The sequence below is a fragment of the Oreochromis aureus genome, linkage group 15 (assembly GCF_013358895.1).
Source record: "Oreochromis aureus strain Israel breed Guangdong linkage group 15, ZZ_aureus, whole genome shotgun sequence".
Taxonomy (NCBI): Eukaryota; Metazoa; Chordata; class Actinopteri; order Cichliformes; family Cichlidae; genus Oreochromis; species Oreochromis aureus.
This window is the reverse complement of record NC_052956.1, coordinates 12,184,936-12,204,040: the sequence shown is the minus strand read 5'-3', so window position 1 is coordinate 12,204,040 and position 19,105 is coordinate 12,184,936. Positions and strand designations below refer to the sequence as shown.

The following is a 19,105-nucleotide window of genomic DNA, read 5'->3' as shown; positions in this document are numbered from 1 at the left end:
GTATGCAGAAGAGCATCTATGACCGCACAAAACTTTGAACCCTGAAGCAGATGGGCTACAGCAGCAGAAGAATAAGGTAAGAATAGCAAACTAAGGTTTCTGAGGCTGGTTTAATGGTGTAGGAAATGTTTTCTTGGCACAATTTAGGCCCCTTAGTTCAACCCATTTATTGTTCTGGACCATGTCCATCCTTTTATGATAACAGTGTACCCATCTTGTGATGGCAACTTCCTGCAGGATAAGACATCATGTCACAAAGCTCATATCATGTCATACTGGTTTCTTGTATGAGTTCACTGAACTCAAATGACCTCCAGTGACCAGATGTCAATCCTCTTGAGCATCTTTGGGATGTGGTATATTCCTATCATGGATGTGCAGTTGACGAATCTGCAGCACCTGTGTGATGGTATCATGTCAATATGGGCCAAAATCCCAGAGGAATGTTTCAAATACTTTGTTGTATTTTGTACTTTGTATATAGAAATGCATAGATGACTCATAAACCCTCAAACGTTACACATTTATTCATTTCATTGCCAGCATTTAGGACTGCTAGTGGCAGTGGGGGCTGCAAACACATGTATTAAAATTAATTTGCTTGATCAGTCCCATACAAATGTATGTGCAATCTGAACTAAAGGTATTAACTCAGGTCCACTTGAGGTAAGGCTTGGGAAAGAATATGTTTTGGCACATAAGATGATAATCACACTATAGTTAGAGTAAAACAAATACATATAAAAATAAAGTCTTAAACCTTTGCTCCGGTCAAAAGTCAAGTTGCATGAGAGGCAACAAAATGTCAGTGCATTTTTAAGTAAATACAGTAGATAATGAGCATTATGTATCCCATGATTAGCTGGTAATAAATCTAAAATAAAAGGAAATCTAGATAAAATTGTAATGTGCTTAATTTACTTGTAAACATAAGAGTTGTTTTCTTTCAAACTTAGCTGATGTACAATTAAGAGACCGATCTCAGTGGATGACTTAAAAAAGACCCCAACAACAAAAAACGCACCCTGCTATCGTTATCACAACTGACAGGTTTCCACAAATATCCGTGTGTAAAATAAATTTGATTTTGTTAGCTATACTGCAATTGCATTTGTGGTGCTTCATGTGAATGTGCAGTTATTTCTCTGTTTGGTTTGGAGTGTGATATACATTTCAAGTATACAGCAGGTGGTCTCAGTGTCATTGTTTTTATAGATTTCTGTCAGTGTGTGACGTAGCTCTGCAGAGCGTCCAGGATGAACTGGAGGCTGCGTTTGTATAGAAATGAGTCCTTCCTCTCTGGTTTGCAGATGTTTAGGTGATCTACGTCCACTTCAATGAGCTCACCAATCCCGAGATCTGAAACCACAACACGATGAGACGCAAGACATTGCTTCAACTATGTGTTTTTTTTTAAAATATTTAAGCTGTACATTTCAGACATTACAGTATTTGGAGTTACATACTTGCTGACTGCGTTGGTACCACAAGTATCTTGATCATGGGTCCAATGTTCGTCGGTAGTGTCTCTGCAAAGCTCAGCACCTTGAAATCCTTTTCTTTGGCCAGGTTCAGGAAGTTGTCATTCAGGCTGCGCAGAGCTGGTGAATCTTAAAACACACACATCAATTCACATTAGATGCTGAAAGAGTTTCATAGACCGCAGAATTCATCATATTCACTGACCTTTACAGAGTTCTCTGACTTCTATGGAGGGGAAGAGAAGATATCTGACATTGACAGAGTACTCTGCCATGAAGGTGCCGTAGTGAGGAACACTATAAAACATAATCCCTTTGGTGTTCTGTAATAACCCATGCATGTCTGGGTCCTGTGAGGCATCCAGCAGCATTTTCTTCACAAGCAGTCCTGCAAGAGAAACCAAATGCAAGAGGATAGATTAGTAATTTCTTTTTTTTTTTCAAGTTGGATTCAAGGGATCTGCATAAAAGTCCAACATGCTTGTGGAAGGAAAGATGTGGGAGAAATACCTCCCATACTGTGGGCTACCCAGACCACAGGCCTTTCTCCAACTCCTGCCAGCTTTAACTTCTTTAGCAGCTCCTGACTTCTGTAGGCTAGAGACTTCCTGGAGAGACAGATAGTCAACCCTTTAATCTGTTGGAGTAATTAATCCAAGGGCACCTGACTTTGCAAAAATATTCTATTTTACCAAGAGTAGCACCTTAATCACATGTAGACGTATAAAGAAACTACAGATTTATCGTTGTTTTTTTTTTTTTTTTACCTCTGATTCTCAGCAGGACACTGGGCCATCCAGTCACTTAGATGACTGTCATACTCCACCGACAGCACTCTCAGATTTGGACAGTCAGCAGCCAACCATGACTGACAATAAACAGTGATAAAACGACATGGAAGAACACTGAGATAAATCTTAAGCTGTGTGAGACCTAAGAGTTTCACAGAGATGACAACACACTTCTAAGTCTTGAAACACTCAATTTCACTGTAGGAGGAAAACACTGAAATAATCCATTAATGTAATTAGAGGAATTAGGTGCCTTTGTTACCTTTGGCCAGCACTCTGTATAGTCATCTTCGCATTTGGCTGCCTCCTCTTCCTCTAACGTATTGCGGTCCTTCTGCCTCCACGTCTTAAAAGCTGCCCCTAGAATCCCGTGGATGAACAGCACGTCTGCTTTGATTGGCTGACTGGAAATTGAAAACATTGTCAAAGATGATGGTTTGGTTATAACAATAAAATAAAATGACGTTAATGCATTTATGTAACAACTGAATTTGTTTTCCTACTTGCTACGTGTTTGTGGGTGCAGGATATAGACGCCATCTGGGTATTTCTCTTTTACTGTCTCCCTGTCCAGGTTTGCAAGAGCACGAGCTGCGTGAGACGCCTGCATGATATGAGGGCACTGTGTCATCTCAGCCAGGACAGACACCCAGCCTGCAGGTGTTTTATGGGTAAAGTAGGGGAAAAAAAAAAAAACAAAAAACAGGAAAGTGTGAGCAGTACGATAAAATTTATAAGTTGGGGTGGATAACTATAAAAGTAAACACATTTTTTTGTGATGGTGAAAATCTAATCTCTAATTGAAACAAGCACAACATATATTTTAGACCTTAGTTTCATAACATCTTTACCGCACCCAGTCAGGATTACACATAATCAGAGCTGTCTCCAGTTTATTCAGATTAGTTACAGACTTACCGGACTGGGCTATGGCCTGATGGGCACCTTCATTGAGAGCCAGGTTTCCGATAATGCGAACAATGTTCCTCTGAATCTTCATAGAGTCTGTTCTGAGCTGATAAACCCTCTGGAGAAGCTGTAGACCTCCGTTGGCAACTATGTGGTCACAGTGGCTCCTTACCTGCAGATCGCAAAGTATTAACCACAAGGCAACATCCAGACAGGGGGCGCATAGAATTGACCTTAATACACTGCTACAATGACTGCAACGAGTAGTAAGTAAGTAATCAAGCCACCGACTCCAGACTAAATCACCTTTGGATGCACAATGATGATGATTACCTTTGAGTGTTGTACCAGTGCCTGCAGACAGAAGGACTCCACCTTCTCAGAAGGAACAGAGGTGAGGCTCTGGGCATAAGGCAGCCCATTGCCTCCAAAACTCCACAGACCACCCTGGAACAATGAAGCGCATGTGTTAATGACAGGATATAGAAACTAGCTTTTTTCTTTCTTTTTCTTTTTTTTTTTTGCACATCCCAGTGACTGTTGTCCTCCTGTTTTATGTTTTAGACCAGGGGTCTCGAACTCCAGGCCTCGAGGGCCGGTGTCCAGCAGGTTTTAGACGCGTCCTTGATCCAACATGGCTGATTTAAATGGTTAAATGACCTCCTCAACATGTCTTGAAGTTCTCCAGAGGCTTGGTAATGAACTAATCATTTGATTCAGGTGTGTTGACCCAGGGTGAGATCTAAAACCTGCAGGACACCGGCCCTCGAGGCCTGGAGTTCGAGACCCCTGTTTTAGACCATCACCTTCCTAAAGACTGTACATGTATGTGTAAATCTGTGATTGTCACCCTTTGTGCTGCCAAGGACTGAGTGCTCTCTCTCAGGGCTAGTGAGGTAAAGTACCGAACACATTTGTCCACCTCAGTTTGAGGCAGAGATGCCAAAAGCTGCCTCAGTCCGTCCTCCGCTGACAAACCCTGAGAAGATCACATTATAGTGAGATGCAGCACATCTGTGAGGTAGGCATTCAAATGGCAAATATCCTAAAGAGTAGATTTGAGTACCTCCCCCAAATCAGGCAGTGCAGGTGGGTGACGGAAAAACCTCAGGTCTACCTGAGGCGTCCGGGCCAAGCCCACTGCTGTCCGATGGTCTATAACCTGTGCTGCCGTCTGGTACTGGTAATCTGGATTATTCAAAACAGGTGTGATCTAAGACCAAAGCAGGTCTGTGTTGTGTATCAAATTAAAGTGACAGGAAACTTTTAGGGTCCTTTACCATGCCAGTGGTGATTGTCTGCAAGCTCCTGAACAGCCTCTAGTCTGATGGCTTTATTAGCTGACTGTGTCTTCTTCAGCAGGACCCACAATGCCACCTCATGTGGGTCAGCATCCACATGACTGAAGTGCTCTAAGACACAAAATTACAGAACAAACTGACCGTCTGAACATTTAAAGAATAAAAATAGAGATGTGTTCTACTAATTCCTCTATTTGGACCTTTTAGCAATTCTAACTACAGCTAAATGGTTAACTACCAGTGTCTAGTGCGTCACCTTTTAGATTATTACAAAAGCTAAGGAGCTACAGTACAAACCTTGCAGGAGTGAAACTTGTGTCATCAACTTGGCAGCTATTAATTTGTAAAAGGTTAAAGTAAACAAAAGTCAATGTAACTTTTTGTCTGCGGATTTAAAACTACAGGTGCCGAAACAAAACAAAAAAATCTCAGACCTGTTTATTCCACTCACTTTCACAAGCTCCACACCACTGTATAAGCTATGTGGCATTCAAAACAGGATGTGCATGTGCAAAGGCAGGTGTTTCCTTTGGTCTCTGTGCACATACGTCACATAAAATTGACTGAATGACTACAGTTTTCTGAGCATAAACACTTGCCCTGCTATTGGCAACAAGTTCAAGAAGTTAAGTTCAAGAAATATTAGGGGTGGCATTATGGTGTATCTATGTTATTGGTGAATTGGTGTTTGTTAGATTCTTACCATCGAGTGATTGCAGTAAAAGCCTCGAGGATATTTCCACAAACCGTCTTGCTGCTTTATGAAGTTCCCTCCTTGCTTTGTGTGTAAGTCCTGGAAGAGATGCAGAAAAAACAACTAGCCACTACTCCCTTGACAGAATTTAGAATTGCATTTCTATAACATTATAAAGAAAACAGAAACCATTTAGAAATGCTTTCCTGTAGAGGTGGCTAATTAATCAAATTTGAGTGAGATTAATTTATATTTCCATTTTTATAATAATGATTCTATTTTTTATCTTTCATTATAAATCCATCTCATCCTTACAGCTATAGCATTTGCACCTCCCCGAAAGCCTAAACACACTCCCTGCTATACTGTTGTGTGTTAAGTTCACATGTATTTATTTTAAGTTAAAAGTGAAATTAACGCATTATGAGTGAGTACTGCTTAAAATGATCATGATCATATGTTTCAGCATAATCAAGCAGCTTATATTTGAATATAAGTTGATTGTGAAAGCTTCCACTAAAAAGGTAGAGGAAGTAAAATCACCCAACACCAAATGGCCCAAAGTCCTGGCAGGAAAGGGAAGAGAGGAAGAATGAAGGCAGATGTCACTGCCCCACTGAACATAAAAAACTCAACACTTTCTTATACAAGAACAAAATGTAGCCACTCAGCATATTTGTCAGATAATGCCCTCCCACAGGAGAGAAGAAGGAACATGTCCAAAAAACAGTAAATTTAAATTAAAAATCTAAACAGGTCTTAGTACATTTATGGGCTAGTGGAAATATGTTCATATGTTATACAGCAAAAGAGCTTAAAATAACAGATTTTGTACAAGAAGAAATACTGCAATGCCGAATGGGGGATGCTACATCTGAACTTGTGTATTTTCACAATAAAAGGTCTAATTCGTCCCAAAATAAGTCTGACACTGGATGGAGGTATGTAGAAACAGAATGTGAATATCTTGATGCAGTGAGAAAATGTAGGACTACAAACAGAGTAGTACAACAGGCAAAAAGATAAAATATGAGACTCTGTGATGAATTTATAAATGTACTGTTTATTCTGGGATTGTCCTAGAAACACCAGCCAGGGTTTGGTGAAAAGTTGTGACTGAATCCAGCAACATAGGGTATGTAAATATATGAAAAGACACATTATAATGTCTCATGTTACCCATGAGGTTGTTTAGGATAGCATTAATTACCTCCAGTTAGGTTGTCTTTTTCATCTGAAGCAGTGGCCCTCAGATAGATGTACGACTTGTTCTTCTCCTGAAGAATTGCACTAGTGTCAATGGTCACAGCCTTATCCAAGGCTATCATCTCATAAGTAATAAAAAGACAGCCCCTGCAGAAAGGAGCATGTTTAATAAGCTATGGGACAGAGATCATTCTTCTCTCACACGATGCATAAAAGCAGTCTTTTAATAATGCAACTTACCCCAAGACAACTGCGCCAGTTACTTTAGCAACTTTCCCTAAATGTCAGCGAAGAGGAAGATCTTTATTTTCAATGTGTTTACCGAAATTTAGTGTACAAGATTGCTGATTTTGTCTAATAACTTACTTAAATCTTTCCACTGGAGCACTTTCTTCACACCGGGTGGCCCAGCTGTGCTCAGCCTCCGACAACGGATCCAGCGCAGAGCGGCTGCGGACATCCTTCCCCCGTGTGCCCTCCCAGATGTGCGTGTATTAACCAGACTGCTGTCCAACCTATCTGACAGAGTCACAGACGTGAGGACAGTGTCTGATAAGGCACATAACGGTATGTCAACGCAAAAAAGACCCGATAATTACATTTAATGTTATCATGAGAGTTTAAACACTTAGCAGTGCTAAGATTTAACTCGTGACAGTGCTAATGGTGAACTAATCTAAAGCGTCAATTTATTCAAAGACCATTAGCTAAACGTTAGCTAGCCACACATAGCAGGTGGGTGTGACTGACAGCTGGGCTAAAATTACTTGACTAAATAACATAAACACCGGTAAGTCTCCGCCATAAAGCCAAAGCTGGCATGAACACCCAAACGTAATCCGGGTGAAGCTAAATGAAGCCTTAGCTGCCACTAACTTGGTGGAGATTAGTTAGCATTTGGCTATAACTGTTCTATCGCCGTGCAAGGCATCCAAACGGCTAACGGAGTAACCCGGTGGACATGTAGTGGATTAATGTCCATTTCTGATAAGCGATATTACCGTATTTGTCGATGGACACGTTTTAAAAGAACTACGATAACGTCCTCCACGACTGCCGGTGTACATAAACACAACATAAATTTGTCCCACAAATAATACGTCATCCACTGCAACAGTTTTTTTTATTGACAGCTTTAGAGTTTCAGTGTGTGAACGGCAAGATTACGCAAAAACGACAGTGTAAAAAGTAAATTTCATATCGGAGATGCACAGGGGGAAAAGGGGAGGGGTTGAGAGTAAGAGAGACATAAAATAAAAACGGTAATAATGTTACAAAACGATATTATTATAAAATGAAAAATGTTTATAGCATTCTTGTTGCGGGAAGAATAAATTATGGGCACATAAAGTTTAATTTCCATTCATGAAAATAGGGAAGTGTGGCTTCTTATTGGAGAACTGCAATTTATGGATGTGAAATTTGGCAATGAGTAAAATCAAACTGATGAGAATAGTTGGGCTAGAGTGGGGGTGTCAAATATAATTCCCGGGGGCCAGAAATAAGCTGGATAAAGACTTTTGTATTACAGCTTTATCTTTACTGCTAAATACCTCCCATGTGGCCACAATAAAGTAATTAGGTAACAGATAAAAAAAAATAGCAGAAAAGTTCGTTATTTTTCACTACAGAAATTAATGTGTTTTTTGTTTTTTTTTAACAATGGATACAAATGAAGGACGTATTCCGTGAATAAACAAAAACTTTGTGTTTTGTAATCACAGGATTGACAATAAGATACAGCTACCAGAACTTTTTCTGTAATTTTACATGTTTATTTCTTACAATTTAATTCTCATACATATAGATTTCTTTCATTCACTACAGCAGTGAATGAATCTTTATTATGTAGAAAAAACTGAGATGCCCTGTTGAAATTGTGCTTCTTTATCAAATATTAAGATAATATTCAATAATCGAATAATTGAAATTGTAAATAAACCATTATGCACGGACAGAAAGAGGAGTTTCATTGGTCTGGCCCACTTAAGATCAAAGTGTGCTGTATCTGGCTCACAGTGTAAAATGAGTTTGACCTCCTTTCTCTTTCTCAGTCAAATATGTACCAGATTTTTTAAAGTGAAAATTTGACAAAATGTTATTAGAAATAAAATCAGTAATGTCTTTCCATAACTACAACTACTTTCCATAAGTACAAGACAAAAATATATATAGGAGGACATCTGTGGGAAGGTCTGACAAAAAGAGCAAAATATATCTATCTAAACAGAAGTGTATTTTTTACATGCAGTAACATATTTGTTATTACAGGTTTTTTGCATTTTATGTGCATTTTTAACATATCATAAAATATAACTTTTAGAACATTGTTCTTTCTTCTCAAAACTGATTTCTTTAACCAAAACAACACACACATACCTTTATATTCCTATAGAACATCAAAAACCAATTCAGAAATTCAGGAAACTACTATAAAAAGTATTTCTGTATTTTTTGGCCATGAAGCTACATATTTAAATCCATGCAAATGTGTAAGAGTAAGTTTATTTTTTCGCGTTCTGGTGAAGTGTAGGGTGTTTTGTCCAAATATAGCATTTACAGTTGTACATGTAAAGTATGTCAACACCAGTGTTACCTGTTTCATGTAGTATATGGCAAAACTCAGTAATTCCACCATGTAATGTTAGTACAGTGTGAAACATTGCCAAGAAAATCAGTGCAGAGATACAAAAAGGTAACAAAAGAAGTATTTATTGGTTACTATAATACAAAATGTCCAGCTGAGCTGACAGCTGCACATATTTCACTGGAAATATTGGCATGGCTGAGGCTTCCTCTTCCTCCTCGTCCACGATGGCCTCCGCTGCCTGCTAGTCTTCCTCTTCGTCACTTGAGGCCTCTTTTATACTCTGACACATGACTGAATTGTTCTTCTAGTTGAGTTTGAGGAGGTGCATGACGAGTGAGAGTAACTGGTAGTGATTGTGTTGCATTTTGAAGGCCAGCGTTTCTAGGTGAAAAAAGTGTGCTAAATAATGGATGTGTGTGTCAGAAATGTGCAAAACTTGGATTTATAACGATATTTGAGCGAGACTGGTAAAATTGTGCTAAGAGTTTAGTATTTTGGAGTCATGTTTTGATATGTGAGCTTCATGTTTTTAGATTTGGTTGTATAGTTCATTTTTTTGTGTGTATTAGATGTGGAAAAAATGTAATTAATTTAGTTTCCATAGTATGTTTGTTTGTTTCAGCTTAGGTTTTAGTTTGCATTGTTTAAAAATGTTAAGTTTTAGGTTAGCTTTTATTATTTTGATTTTATTATTCAGAGAACATATTGCAGCACAAACAGCAGTTTTTCAAGTCAGTTAACTCAGTCATGTTGACATCCTAAGTTTGAGTGAAAAATCAGGCCAAGATCTCATCAAGCAGGTTGTAATTACACATTTTCTCAGTTAATTTTTTTTTCAAATTCAAGTTTATTTTTCTGTCTGGTTTTAGTCAGCTGTAAAAACCTTAGCGATGATGTGTTTTGCCATTACGAGTGCTGCTCATCGTTTGGTCCTGTAAAGTTTAAGAGCTCTGTAGGGATTGTGTCCTTCACCTTTCAAACTTTACTGTTGTACACTAGTTCCTTCTTCAGGAAACAACAGTTAGGACAGTAATAAAAATGACAGCACAGCTGCACTGTAAATATAGCAGTCTAACCCAGCTATTACTATTACTGTATTCTGGCTTTTTTTGCACTAGAGTACATTACTGTGGAACAACACTATAGTCTTGAACTGTTGGTAGCTCATAGTGACTGCTAGGTTAAACTGCATCGTGAGGTGACTACCTTGACTTTTATGAAGTGTGCTGGAGAGGTTTCATGAAAGTCAGCATAGTAGCAGTTCATAGTACAATGGTTCAGACATTTGCTTACCATGCAAAAGATCACTGGTTCAGTTTTAGCTGGAGATTAAAAGCCCATTTGGGCTTGTATCAAGGGAGCAGCTGAAAGTAGCTATAGGTGGAGTGGTAAAGGACAGAACCCATTACATTTTGAGATTGCTCAGTATCATTTCTTTATACTTGTAGAGGCCTAATTGGAAGAATCATTCACCTTTTTATATATTTTGTGTTGGCTTATGTGAAGAAATGGTTTTCCTGCAGAGTCCCTCCAGACCTGTTACAGACCAAAATGTCTGCACTGAAAAACCTTTTTGAGTCTTGCTTTATTGCATTAACTTAAGAGCAGAGTCCAGTAAAATACATTCAAAACATACAGAACAAAAATTCTTATACCTAATGCCCACATTTTCTCACTTGTCACATTCAGAAGTGCTGTTCATGCAAACACATAAACAAAATCATCTTGAATATGTGATTCAGAAAATAAAAAACATCAGGTCCGTTTAACCAAGTTTTCAACATGAATTTGATAAAACATCAAATAGTCTAATGCACTTTATTAACTACAGGCTTACACACACTTTTTATTTATCTTTTAAGCTTCACATGTACAATCATTACATCTTTTCTTGCATAGTTATTATATGACCTGAACGGAGAAAGAATATGTCTTGCCTTGCATTATAAATAATCACCATTGACAGGATGCAACACCATTCAAATGACTTTTTACAATTTTTTTCTTTATAAAAGTATCTAATGATGAAAGGCAAATACGTTTATAAATATATAGCAGATGACCTAAAAATTATGTAATTTCAGGAAGTTATTCTGTTAAGCAGGGCACTTAGCTGAGCTTGGCCTCTTTGTTTTCTCCACTCCAGCTCCACCTGATCATAAAAATCATTATAGATTTAGTCCAGTTTGGAAATCCGTTCATCTCCCAATTAGTATCAGCCAGTGGTGCTTTCACTCCTCTCAGGTTCGGGTTTCCTGATAAGCTCTGATTATGCTCTCATAAGCTGGAGGTGGGGTCTGCGTAGCATGAAAACCTCTCACACTGTTCCCCCAAAATGACTCTGGTCTTGGTGGGGTGGCAGCTGGCTGGGCTACGCTTTGAGCTGATCCAGTTGATGTAGTCAGAGGTGGTGTACGTGGCAGTGTGGTTTGGCTCCCCTCCTCTGCCTCTCTTGCAATTTGGCTGCACTGGAGGAGCGGGTGGAAGGTGGAGCCCCTGAAGCTGGATTTATGCGCCATTGCGTCAAGGTGATCCGGAGAGGAAGTCTGGCGGTGAAAGGTGAAAGCAGCAGTCACTAAGCTGTTGTTGCTTCGCCGGTCATAGCTGCTGCTGCGGTTAAAGCCTGGACGATGGCGGGAAGAAGTGTGCGAGTGGCGATGCGGGCGGCGAGTGATGCTGGCAGAGCCTGCTTTGTGTCGGGAAAACCAAGTAAGCATCACATAAACTAGGGCGCCCAAGAGAAGGCCCACTGCCACAGAAGCACAGAAAGCTATAATCAGGTGGTCTGTGAAGAGAGAAGCATACCATTTAAAAAAGGATCTTTATAAAATGATCTGTGCTGTAGTATCTTTTTTATATCACAAATATTCACATTACAAGTCTGTGAAAAAGTGTTTGCTCTCTTTCCTGCTTTCTTCTTTGTTTACATGCTTTAGATCATTAAACGAAATTGTAATATTAGACAAAGATAACCTGAGTAAGTATAAAATGCAGTTTTAAATTATTAATTCATGATTTCCTTGTGTGAAATCATGAATTAACTGTGATTAACCAAATTTTTTCAGAAGTTCACTTCAGTTTCACAAGCTACTCTTAGGTTTGATTACTGCCAGACCAGTTGAATCAAAGAATTACTTAAATAGAACCTGCCTGACAAAGTGAAGCAGGCTAAAAGATTTCAGAAGACAGCACACCGTGCCAAGATCTAAAGAAACAGCTGAGAATCAAAGTCATTGATATCTATCAGTCTGGAAAGGGTTATAAAGCCATTTCTAAAGCTTTAAGGCTGGGAATCTAAACTTGGAACAGTGGTGAACCTTCCTCCGGCCTACCGAAAATAGTGCAAGCGCACATCCAAAACTTATGGAAGGAGGTCAGAAAATAACCAGGACAACATCTAAAGAGCTGCAGGCTTCACGTGTCTCAGTTACACTTAGAATTCATGACTTGGCAAAAATGGCATCCAAGAGAGAGTTCCAAGGAGAAAACCACTGCTGACCAAAAAGAACACAAAGGCTCATCTTGCACTGCTAAAAAACATCTTGGTGATCCTCAAAAAAAGATTTCTTGAAGGCTTGAGCACCTTTATATCTGACATAAAACTAACACAGCATTTCATAAAAAGATTATCACACCAACAGTAAAATAAAATTCTAAAGGAGAATGTCTGGCCATCAGTTCATGCCCTAAAGCTCAAGCACACTTGGGCTATGCAGCAGAACAGTGATCTAAAACACATCCGCAGGCCCACCTCTGAATGGACCAAAACAAAAATGTAGGCTTCGGAGTGGCCTGGTCAAAGTCTTAACTTAAATCCCATTGAGTCTTTTTTGATATGACCTTAAAAAGGCCATTGATGCTGGAAAATCCTCCACTGTGGCTGAATTAAAACAATTCTGCAAAGAAGAGTTTGCCAAAATTCCACCACAGTGATGTGAAAGACTGATTAGCAGGTATCACAAATACTTGCTTGCAGTTCTGTGTGGCAAGTGTGGCACAACCAATTATTATTTTTACAAATGCATATAAAATTGGGAAAAAGATACATTTAGATACATTTTTTTGATGCTCTCAATACAACATCATACCACACCATCCATTATTGCCCAGGTTGGAAGGTTTTTCAGCCTTGGTAAAGTTATACATCCTCACTGCTCTTATGCACATGCAGTGCATCTAAATACCCTTTATGGTCTTTTTTTTTTTTTTTTAAATAATCCACTGTGAATGCAAGGAATTTAATGTGTGCTAGGAAGAAACTGAGAATTGCCAGACATGTCTTGAAATATGGTGGCCCTTGACAAAATAATAATAGGCTTTCCTCTGGCTGTGTTTAACAGATTGAGCCTCTTGGAGAAAACAAACCAACTGAGTTTTATTTCCACTCACGCACACGCACACAAAAAATGAAAAGCTGTTGACATATTCTTGCTCAGTGCTACTTTGCCTTGGATAAAGCCAACTGAGCATGCTTGAGAGAAGCAAGAGAATGTAGCGGATGAGACAAATACCACTGGACTTATGCCAGGAAAACAAATCGGGTTCCCCTCAATAAAATGTTCAAAAAGCCTGAACCTGCTTTGTTACTAGACCACATTTCCACAAGTTTTTTTTTTCTCTAATTTTGGAAAATGGAAGGCAGACGCTAGTAAAAAGTCATCTGGAAATGCCATTAGGGAAAACTGAAAAAAAGAAAACACCAGCAGCAAATATGTCTGTGTAGGTTCTCTGTCATCCAGGTTATGGTAATCCAAGGAGCTTAGAAAGAAAAGTGACTGGACTGACATTAACATTGATCTCAGTAGGTCACATGATAGGGTGAGGTTTTACCTGAAAACTCAGATAATGACCTTCACCTTTGTTCATTTGATGAGGCACCTGATCAATAGTCAAGTACCCTCTTAAGGGAAAACTCCCACTAGGGCTTAAATACCTGGGAGTCTCCACCATTTGGTTTTAGAACTGAAGAAGATTCTTGGATGAAAGGTGAAACGTCCTCAAGAAACTTAAAGAAGTCCAGTCGCTTTTCTTTCCACGCTCCTTAGATGAGCACCAAACAGATCGAGCATTCTTAGAAGTCAGAAAAGGTTTCTTTGAATATTCAAATTTGGATGATAAAGCTTGGTTCAAAAAGGCACCAGGCCCACATATTACATCTATTCCAGGAGGCGATTCAAGCTTGAATTCCTGAGGGCACCAATCAGAGCAACCACATGAAAAAGACCAGCTAAAAGAGAAGGAAAACTCAGAAAACTCACCAACGTCGGCAGGCTGAAGCATTTCCAAAAGGAAATTTGTGTTGTTCGCAGCCATGACTTTATCTGCTTTGTCAAAGGAGAGGAAGAGAGACTGAAGCTCAGTTCAGCCTGTCTGTTCCTCTTGTCTTCTCCCTTCTCTCCTGTCAATTCTTTCCTGTCCTTTTTTTTTTGATGGATTTTCCTGTCTTTCTGTCCCGTCTCTTTTCCTGTTCCCCCTACTTTCTCCCTCTTCTCCTTTGCTCACTTTCCCTGTCGGTAACGTCCGACTCCCTCAAAAGGAGACTCAGCCCAGACACTCGCAGGGCTGGCAGCTAACTCTGACAGTCAGCTTGTTTATGGAAGCGGAAAACTACACTGTCACATTTCCTGCTTTTCTGCTGGAAATTAGTAACAGGAGGGGCTTATCTATCCAGGACAGAGATCCTGGAGGTATAGAGACGGGGTGTTTCTGTAATCACTTCCTCTCTCATCATTTCCTTCAGGTTGATTAAAGTAGAAGAAGGATCACCACAGCAGCGCAGGGGTTAGTCCTTCAGCTGTTACCATATGAGAGTCTATTACAATCACAAATATTTTTCTTCCTTTCAGAAATTATAAATATTTCAATCTCTTCTTTTCTTTCTTCCGTCACGAGACCCCGGGCGACTAGCCATCAGCTTGCACCAGGAGTTACATTTCTAGGGTTGTAAGGGGAGTTGGAAGGCAAATCACCAACTGAAAATGGTGATTGTAATTTTGCAAGTGTCTTTAACTGCAGCATTTTTATTGGTAAACTCAGTGTTTCTTCAGTGCCTCTCTCTCTATCAAAACCAGGGTTGCCTGAATTTGAGAGATTCAGTAAAAACACTGTAGTTTGATAAGAAAGCAAAGCTGCTCAGCTGCTCTTTTGATACACCAACATTTTTATTTCAAGTTCTTTTTTACCGCCTTCTCTCGACAAATCAGGATACAATGCACTGAAATTAATCTCTGTGTTTTTGATCCCACGCTAAACTAAAGAAAAAAGAATTGCAGCCAAATCTGCTGCAAATTCATCAATTCAGTCAGGAAGAACGATGCGAGCAGTCACATTGGTATGCCTCTGAGGTAGACCGGCCCCTTTGCTCCAGGAGCAGCTTCTTATTTTACTTCTCAGAGTTGACCCCTGATCTCAGCTTTCTCTAAACATTCACTGAGTCAGTGTTTTCAATAAAATACACAATTATGAGCTTTTTAGTCAAAAATCTATGAGAGTTTATTAGGCTAAGAGAGCTTTAACCTTCTCATTCGCAAAGAGAGAGTAAGGGAGAGACTATCCCAACCAAAGCTTGAACTTCCTTTAATTGTTGGCTCGGCTGTATGACCTGTTGAAAATAGTATGTCAGGCCATTGTTGTCTGATACAGAAAAGCTGAAGGGCAATAAACCAACATGTTGATATGTGGCGGAGACATTCTTTAAGCTTTCATAGCTTTTGTTCATGGCATTTATCAGGTGTAGCAGGGTGGAGTGGTGGGAAATAACTGTGCAGTCCTTAATGTCTTAGTAAAGAAATACACATCCAGAAGTACTTCAAAGATTTAGGCAGCAAGGAAAAATGCAGATTTTACAGATTTTTAAAAATTAATATTTTATGAACCTTCAAAGCTGTGGCTTATATCAATGTGCTTTTCTGGAGCATGTAAAAAAGTAGTAAAATAAAAATAAACGGGTGAGAAGAAGAGAAGCAACTGGCTGATACTGTTTTGTTTTAAGGACGTTGCATTGGTTAGAAATAAATGCACCAGGGAGCTACTCTCTGTGTTTCTTCTGTCCCCGCTTTGATCAGTAGATGGAGCAATACTCCAGGGTAACTTCATAACACATCTCTTTATGTGATCTGAAAGTCAGAGAGCATGTCTGCTCCCACCCTGTAAACATTAAACATCTGTAAACATTAAACATCAGTCAAAATGGGGGGGAAGGAGTTGGAAAAACATCTCTGTTAGCTACTTAGCAGACACAAATGATAAAAGGGCTGAGGTTATTTATCTTTAACATTTGCACTGTACTTTTGAATGTGTGATACAGTCTGTTTGCAGACCTCCACATAATGATTATTCAACAGTATTGCACTCAAAAAAAGCCATGTTTTCTGCATCTTAATTAATAATGGGTGGCAGCCCTTTAAGGCAAGTACATTTTTACACATTTTTTCATGAATGAATTTCATGAATCTTTATAAAAAATTTGTGTCCTTTTTGCTACAGAAAAATATGTAAAAGGCTTTTGAGTTGAATACATAACAGACATCAGTGTAACTGGAAAGATCCACTCGTTTCAAACACGTTTCGCGGTAAACAACTTTTCAGATACAATAATTCAGGACCCATAATAGATTTGCAGAACAGCGTTTCTCTCTTAGCATGTTGATTTTTGCCATGCAGGTTGACAGCAAACTTTCTAATGAGATTTCAGAAAACTGCTGACTATGCATGAAAGAGATTACCATGCTAGCAGTCTTGCTCCCAGCTCTCTGCCTGTGCAATGATTAGATAAGAAAACGGATCTTAAAAGGGTTACTCTTGGATGGTTTCCTATTGACCTGAGTGTTTTGTCTCTGCTCTCCTCTGCTGCAGCATTGTCGACTTTCTCTTTCGCTGAATCTGTTTTGGTCCACAGGGGCGCTGAACGGTAGAGGTCACCTCAAGCTGAGCTGTGTAAAAATGTAGGAATCAGCAGTCTATTCCTGCTGCAGAGCAGCCGGCCAATCCAGCGAGATCCCACAACATTTCAGTGCACTGACAAGTCAAATGGCCGATTCTGACACATGTACATTTATTGGGAAGGAGTTCCTGTATAGCTGATACTGAATTCACCAAGGTAAATCTTTTGCCCCATATTTTCTATGGCAGTAGCAATGGCAGGCCTGTAATTTGGATAGATTATTGTTTTATTGGCTTGTTTTACACCGTGGTTTAGAACATTTTTTCGGTAGGTTTACCAGTAATACACCAATTCATCTTGTTTGGGGGACTTATTTTGAGGATTTCATGTTCTTCCACATCTTCTCTCCACAGCTTTTTGGCTAAAAGACAAATTTTTCCCCCCATAAATATAATTTTTACACAGTCACTGCAGAAAACAAACAAAACAACAGCACGCAGCAAAAGCTTCATAAAGGCTGCCAATATGTTGCAGAAGTCTAGACATCCAGACCTGCAGATATACTGTGGAAGGCAAATCCTCATCCTTAAAATCAGCCCTTTTCACCTGCTGCCAATCATTTAGTGAAATCAAAGAAGCTTCAGTCGATCATTTATTAGTTTTTCTCTTTTCCAGGCGTCCTCCTCCGTGTCTGCCTTTGTGGAATGACGCTCTGGACGGAGCTCTGTAGCTCCCTCTTTTAGTTTTCTAAGGGCTCTCCTGAGATGATGATGAAAGGACTTGTCTAATGGGATTACACATCGCGATAAGTGCTCAGAGCCCAGTGGTTCATCGCACCTCCCTCTTGCATTTCAAAGAGTGGCATTGATCTGTTGTTGGGTAGTATATCTTGGACATTGTGTTTTAAGAGAGATGCTTTATTGCTTGATTCGCAGAGGTTTGTTCTTAATGCTCTTTGTCATTCCAGCCCCAAATTATATGTTTGATTCCTTTAAAACTACATTTAAAATGAAATGTCCTTTGGTTAGGATCCAGCTCGCTTATTTTCAAGGATTTGATCTGCAAAAGACACCAATCCCCCCACCACCACCCGCACTCCATCCAACCTTTAACCTGAGCACACTGTAAAGGTGACGTCATGGGATAATTCACAAAGCTGCCCAATAAGCAATGAATTATGTAGCAACTGAAACTTCTAGTTTATACTGAAATAAACTCAAGCAGCATTATGTCATACTTTTGCACACGTGTGCACATGTTCTGTGTATGCTTATGTATATTTAATTTTATCATACTAGAGATGGTCTACCTCTATTAATACCAGTGAAATAACAATTTTTCTGTTAGGAAAAATGATTAATAACAGGGTTCCAGTCTATTCCTTTAAGTAAGGAGAAAAATATAGGCAATATATGATCATCTAGTCATTGTATTATTTTATTTATTACACTGAATTCATATTAAACAACTGTATATTTAAGGTGCAGCCCAACCCAAATGTGATTTATACAACAGGTTGGAGCTTGAAATTCTTTCCTTAACCATCAAACAAAGCCAACAAATCATTATACTGTTATTAAAGTATGAAGTATTAATCTGCTTTTAGAACTGCAAATAAATTTTGCTTTCTGGATTTTTATGTGGTAGAGCCATTTAGCTCATTTTCAAAACAACATGCTTTCAAATATGTAAGTGATTTTGTTTTCTATGCATCATTAACGCTAATTATTTTCATCCATTTTGCCTCCATTTTATCTTCGGTAATTTAAGAGCAGTTAATCTTGGTAAATAGCATCCATTTTCCACCACTAATAAAGCAAATTTATTTCTAATTTCTGTCTGGCTGAAGGCGTAGTTATCACTCTCGAGTGAGTGCACAAGTTTGGCTTTAACCATTTCTACAAATTAATGTTCAAACCAATATTACCCTCAGATTAAATCTGATAAATTTTCAGTAGCCTTAACATGTAGGGGAGACCGGGGATAGTTGTAACATTTTTGACATTTGTGTCTGTACCTTGGAGCTCTTTTAAGGTAGTGGATTGAAAATTTAATGCAAAGTATTTACATGTCTCTGCTATTAAATAGTGCAGCTATTTTCTCTGCAGCACAATTACCCATTGCATGGTATGGTCTCAAACACAAAGAGTGAAATGTTACAATTAACCCCATAGTCTGGGTTAGTTGTAACATATCCTGGGGTGAAATGTAACACAATGAAATAAGGGTACTGACAAAACATTAACATGTA

The 19,105-nt window shown here is 39.0% G+C and overlaps 2 protein-coding genes across 3 annotated transcripts; both read right to left on the bottom strand.

Annotated features, from left to right (window-relative positions):
- Positions 1-511: 511 nt before the first annotated feature.
- serac1 (serine active site containing 1) lies at positions 512-7,485 on the bottom strand. Of its 2 annotated transcripts, XM_031727662.2 has the most exons (17): positions 7,384-7,485; positions 6,749-6,897; positions 6,623-6,659; positions 6,387-6,529; positions 5,186-5,275; positions 4,462-4,593; positions 4,248-4,369; positions 4,032-4,160; positions 3,515-3,628; positions 3,191-3,353; positions 2,776-2,926; positions 2,535-2,676; positions 2,249-2,349; positions 1,992-2,089; positions 1,687-1,869; positions 1,467-1,610; positions 512-1,359 (listed from the first exon to the last, which is right to left on the bottom strand). In XM_031727662.2, the coding sequence occupies exons 1-17, from the start codon at positions 7,458-7,460 to the stop codon at positions 1,223-1,225; spliced, it is 2,112 nt and encodes a 703-aa protein (XP_031583522.2). In that variant the 5' UTR covers positions 7,461-7,485; the 3' UTR covers positions 512-1,222. The 2 variants fall into 2 exon arrangements, with proteins under 2 accessions (XP_031583522.2, XP_039455075.1); XM_039599141.1 differs by lacking the exon at positions 6,623-6,659.
- A 3,053-nt stretch (positions 7,486-10,538) lies between these two features.
- On the bottom strand, positions 10,539-14,584 carry myct1a (myc target 1a). Its single transcript, XM_031727663.2, has 2 exons — positions 14,231-14,584; positions 10,539-11,757 (listed from the first exon to the last, which is right to left on the bottom strand). Exons 1-2 carry the CDS (start codon positions 14,283-14,285, stop codon positions 11,213-11,215), a joined length of 600 nt encoding a protein of 199 aa, XP_031583523.1. The 5' UTR covers positions 14,286-14,584; the 3' UTR covers positions 10,539-11,212.
- Between the last annotated feature and the right edge of the window lie 4,521 nt (positions 14,585-19,105).

Coding starts and splice junctions, on each gene's coding strand:
- myct1a (XM_031727663.2), bottom strand. CDS start 14,285: ATGGCTGCGAACAACACAAATTTCCTTTTGGAAATGCTTCAGCCTGCC. Junction 11,758..14,230: donor GCTTCAGCCTGCCGACGTTG/GTGAGTTTTCTG, acceptor CTCTCTTCACAG/ACCACCTGATTATAGCTTTC.
- serac1 (XM_031727662.2), bottom strand. CDS start 7,460: ATGTTGTGTTTATGTACACCGGCAGTCGTGGAGGACGTTATCGTAGTT. Junction 6,530..6,622: donor ACTGGCGCAGTTGTCTTGGG/GTAAGTTGCATT, acceptor TCCTTTCTGCAG/GGGCTGTCTTTTTATTACTT. Junction 2,677..2,775: donor CACCCACAAACACGTAGCAA/GTAGGAAAACAA, acceptor TTCAATTTCCAG/TCAGCCAATCAAAGCAGACG.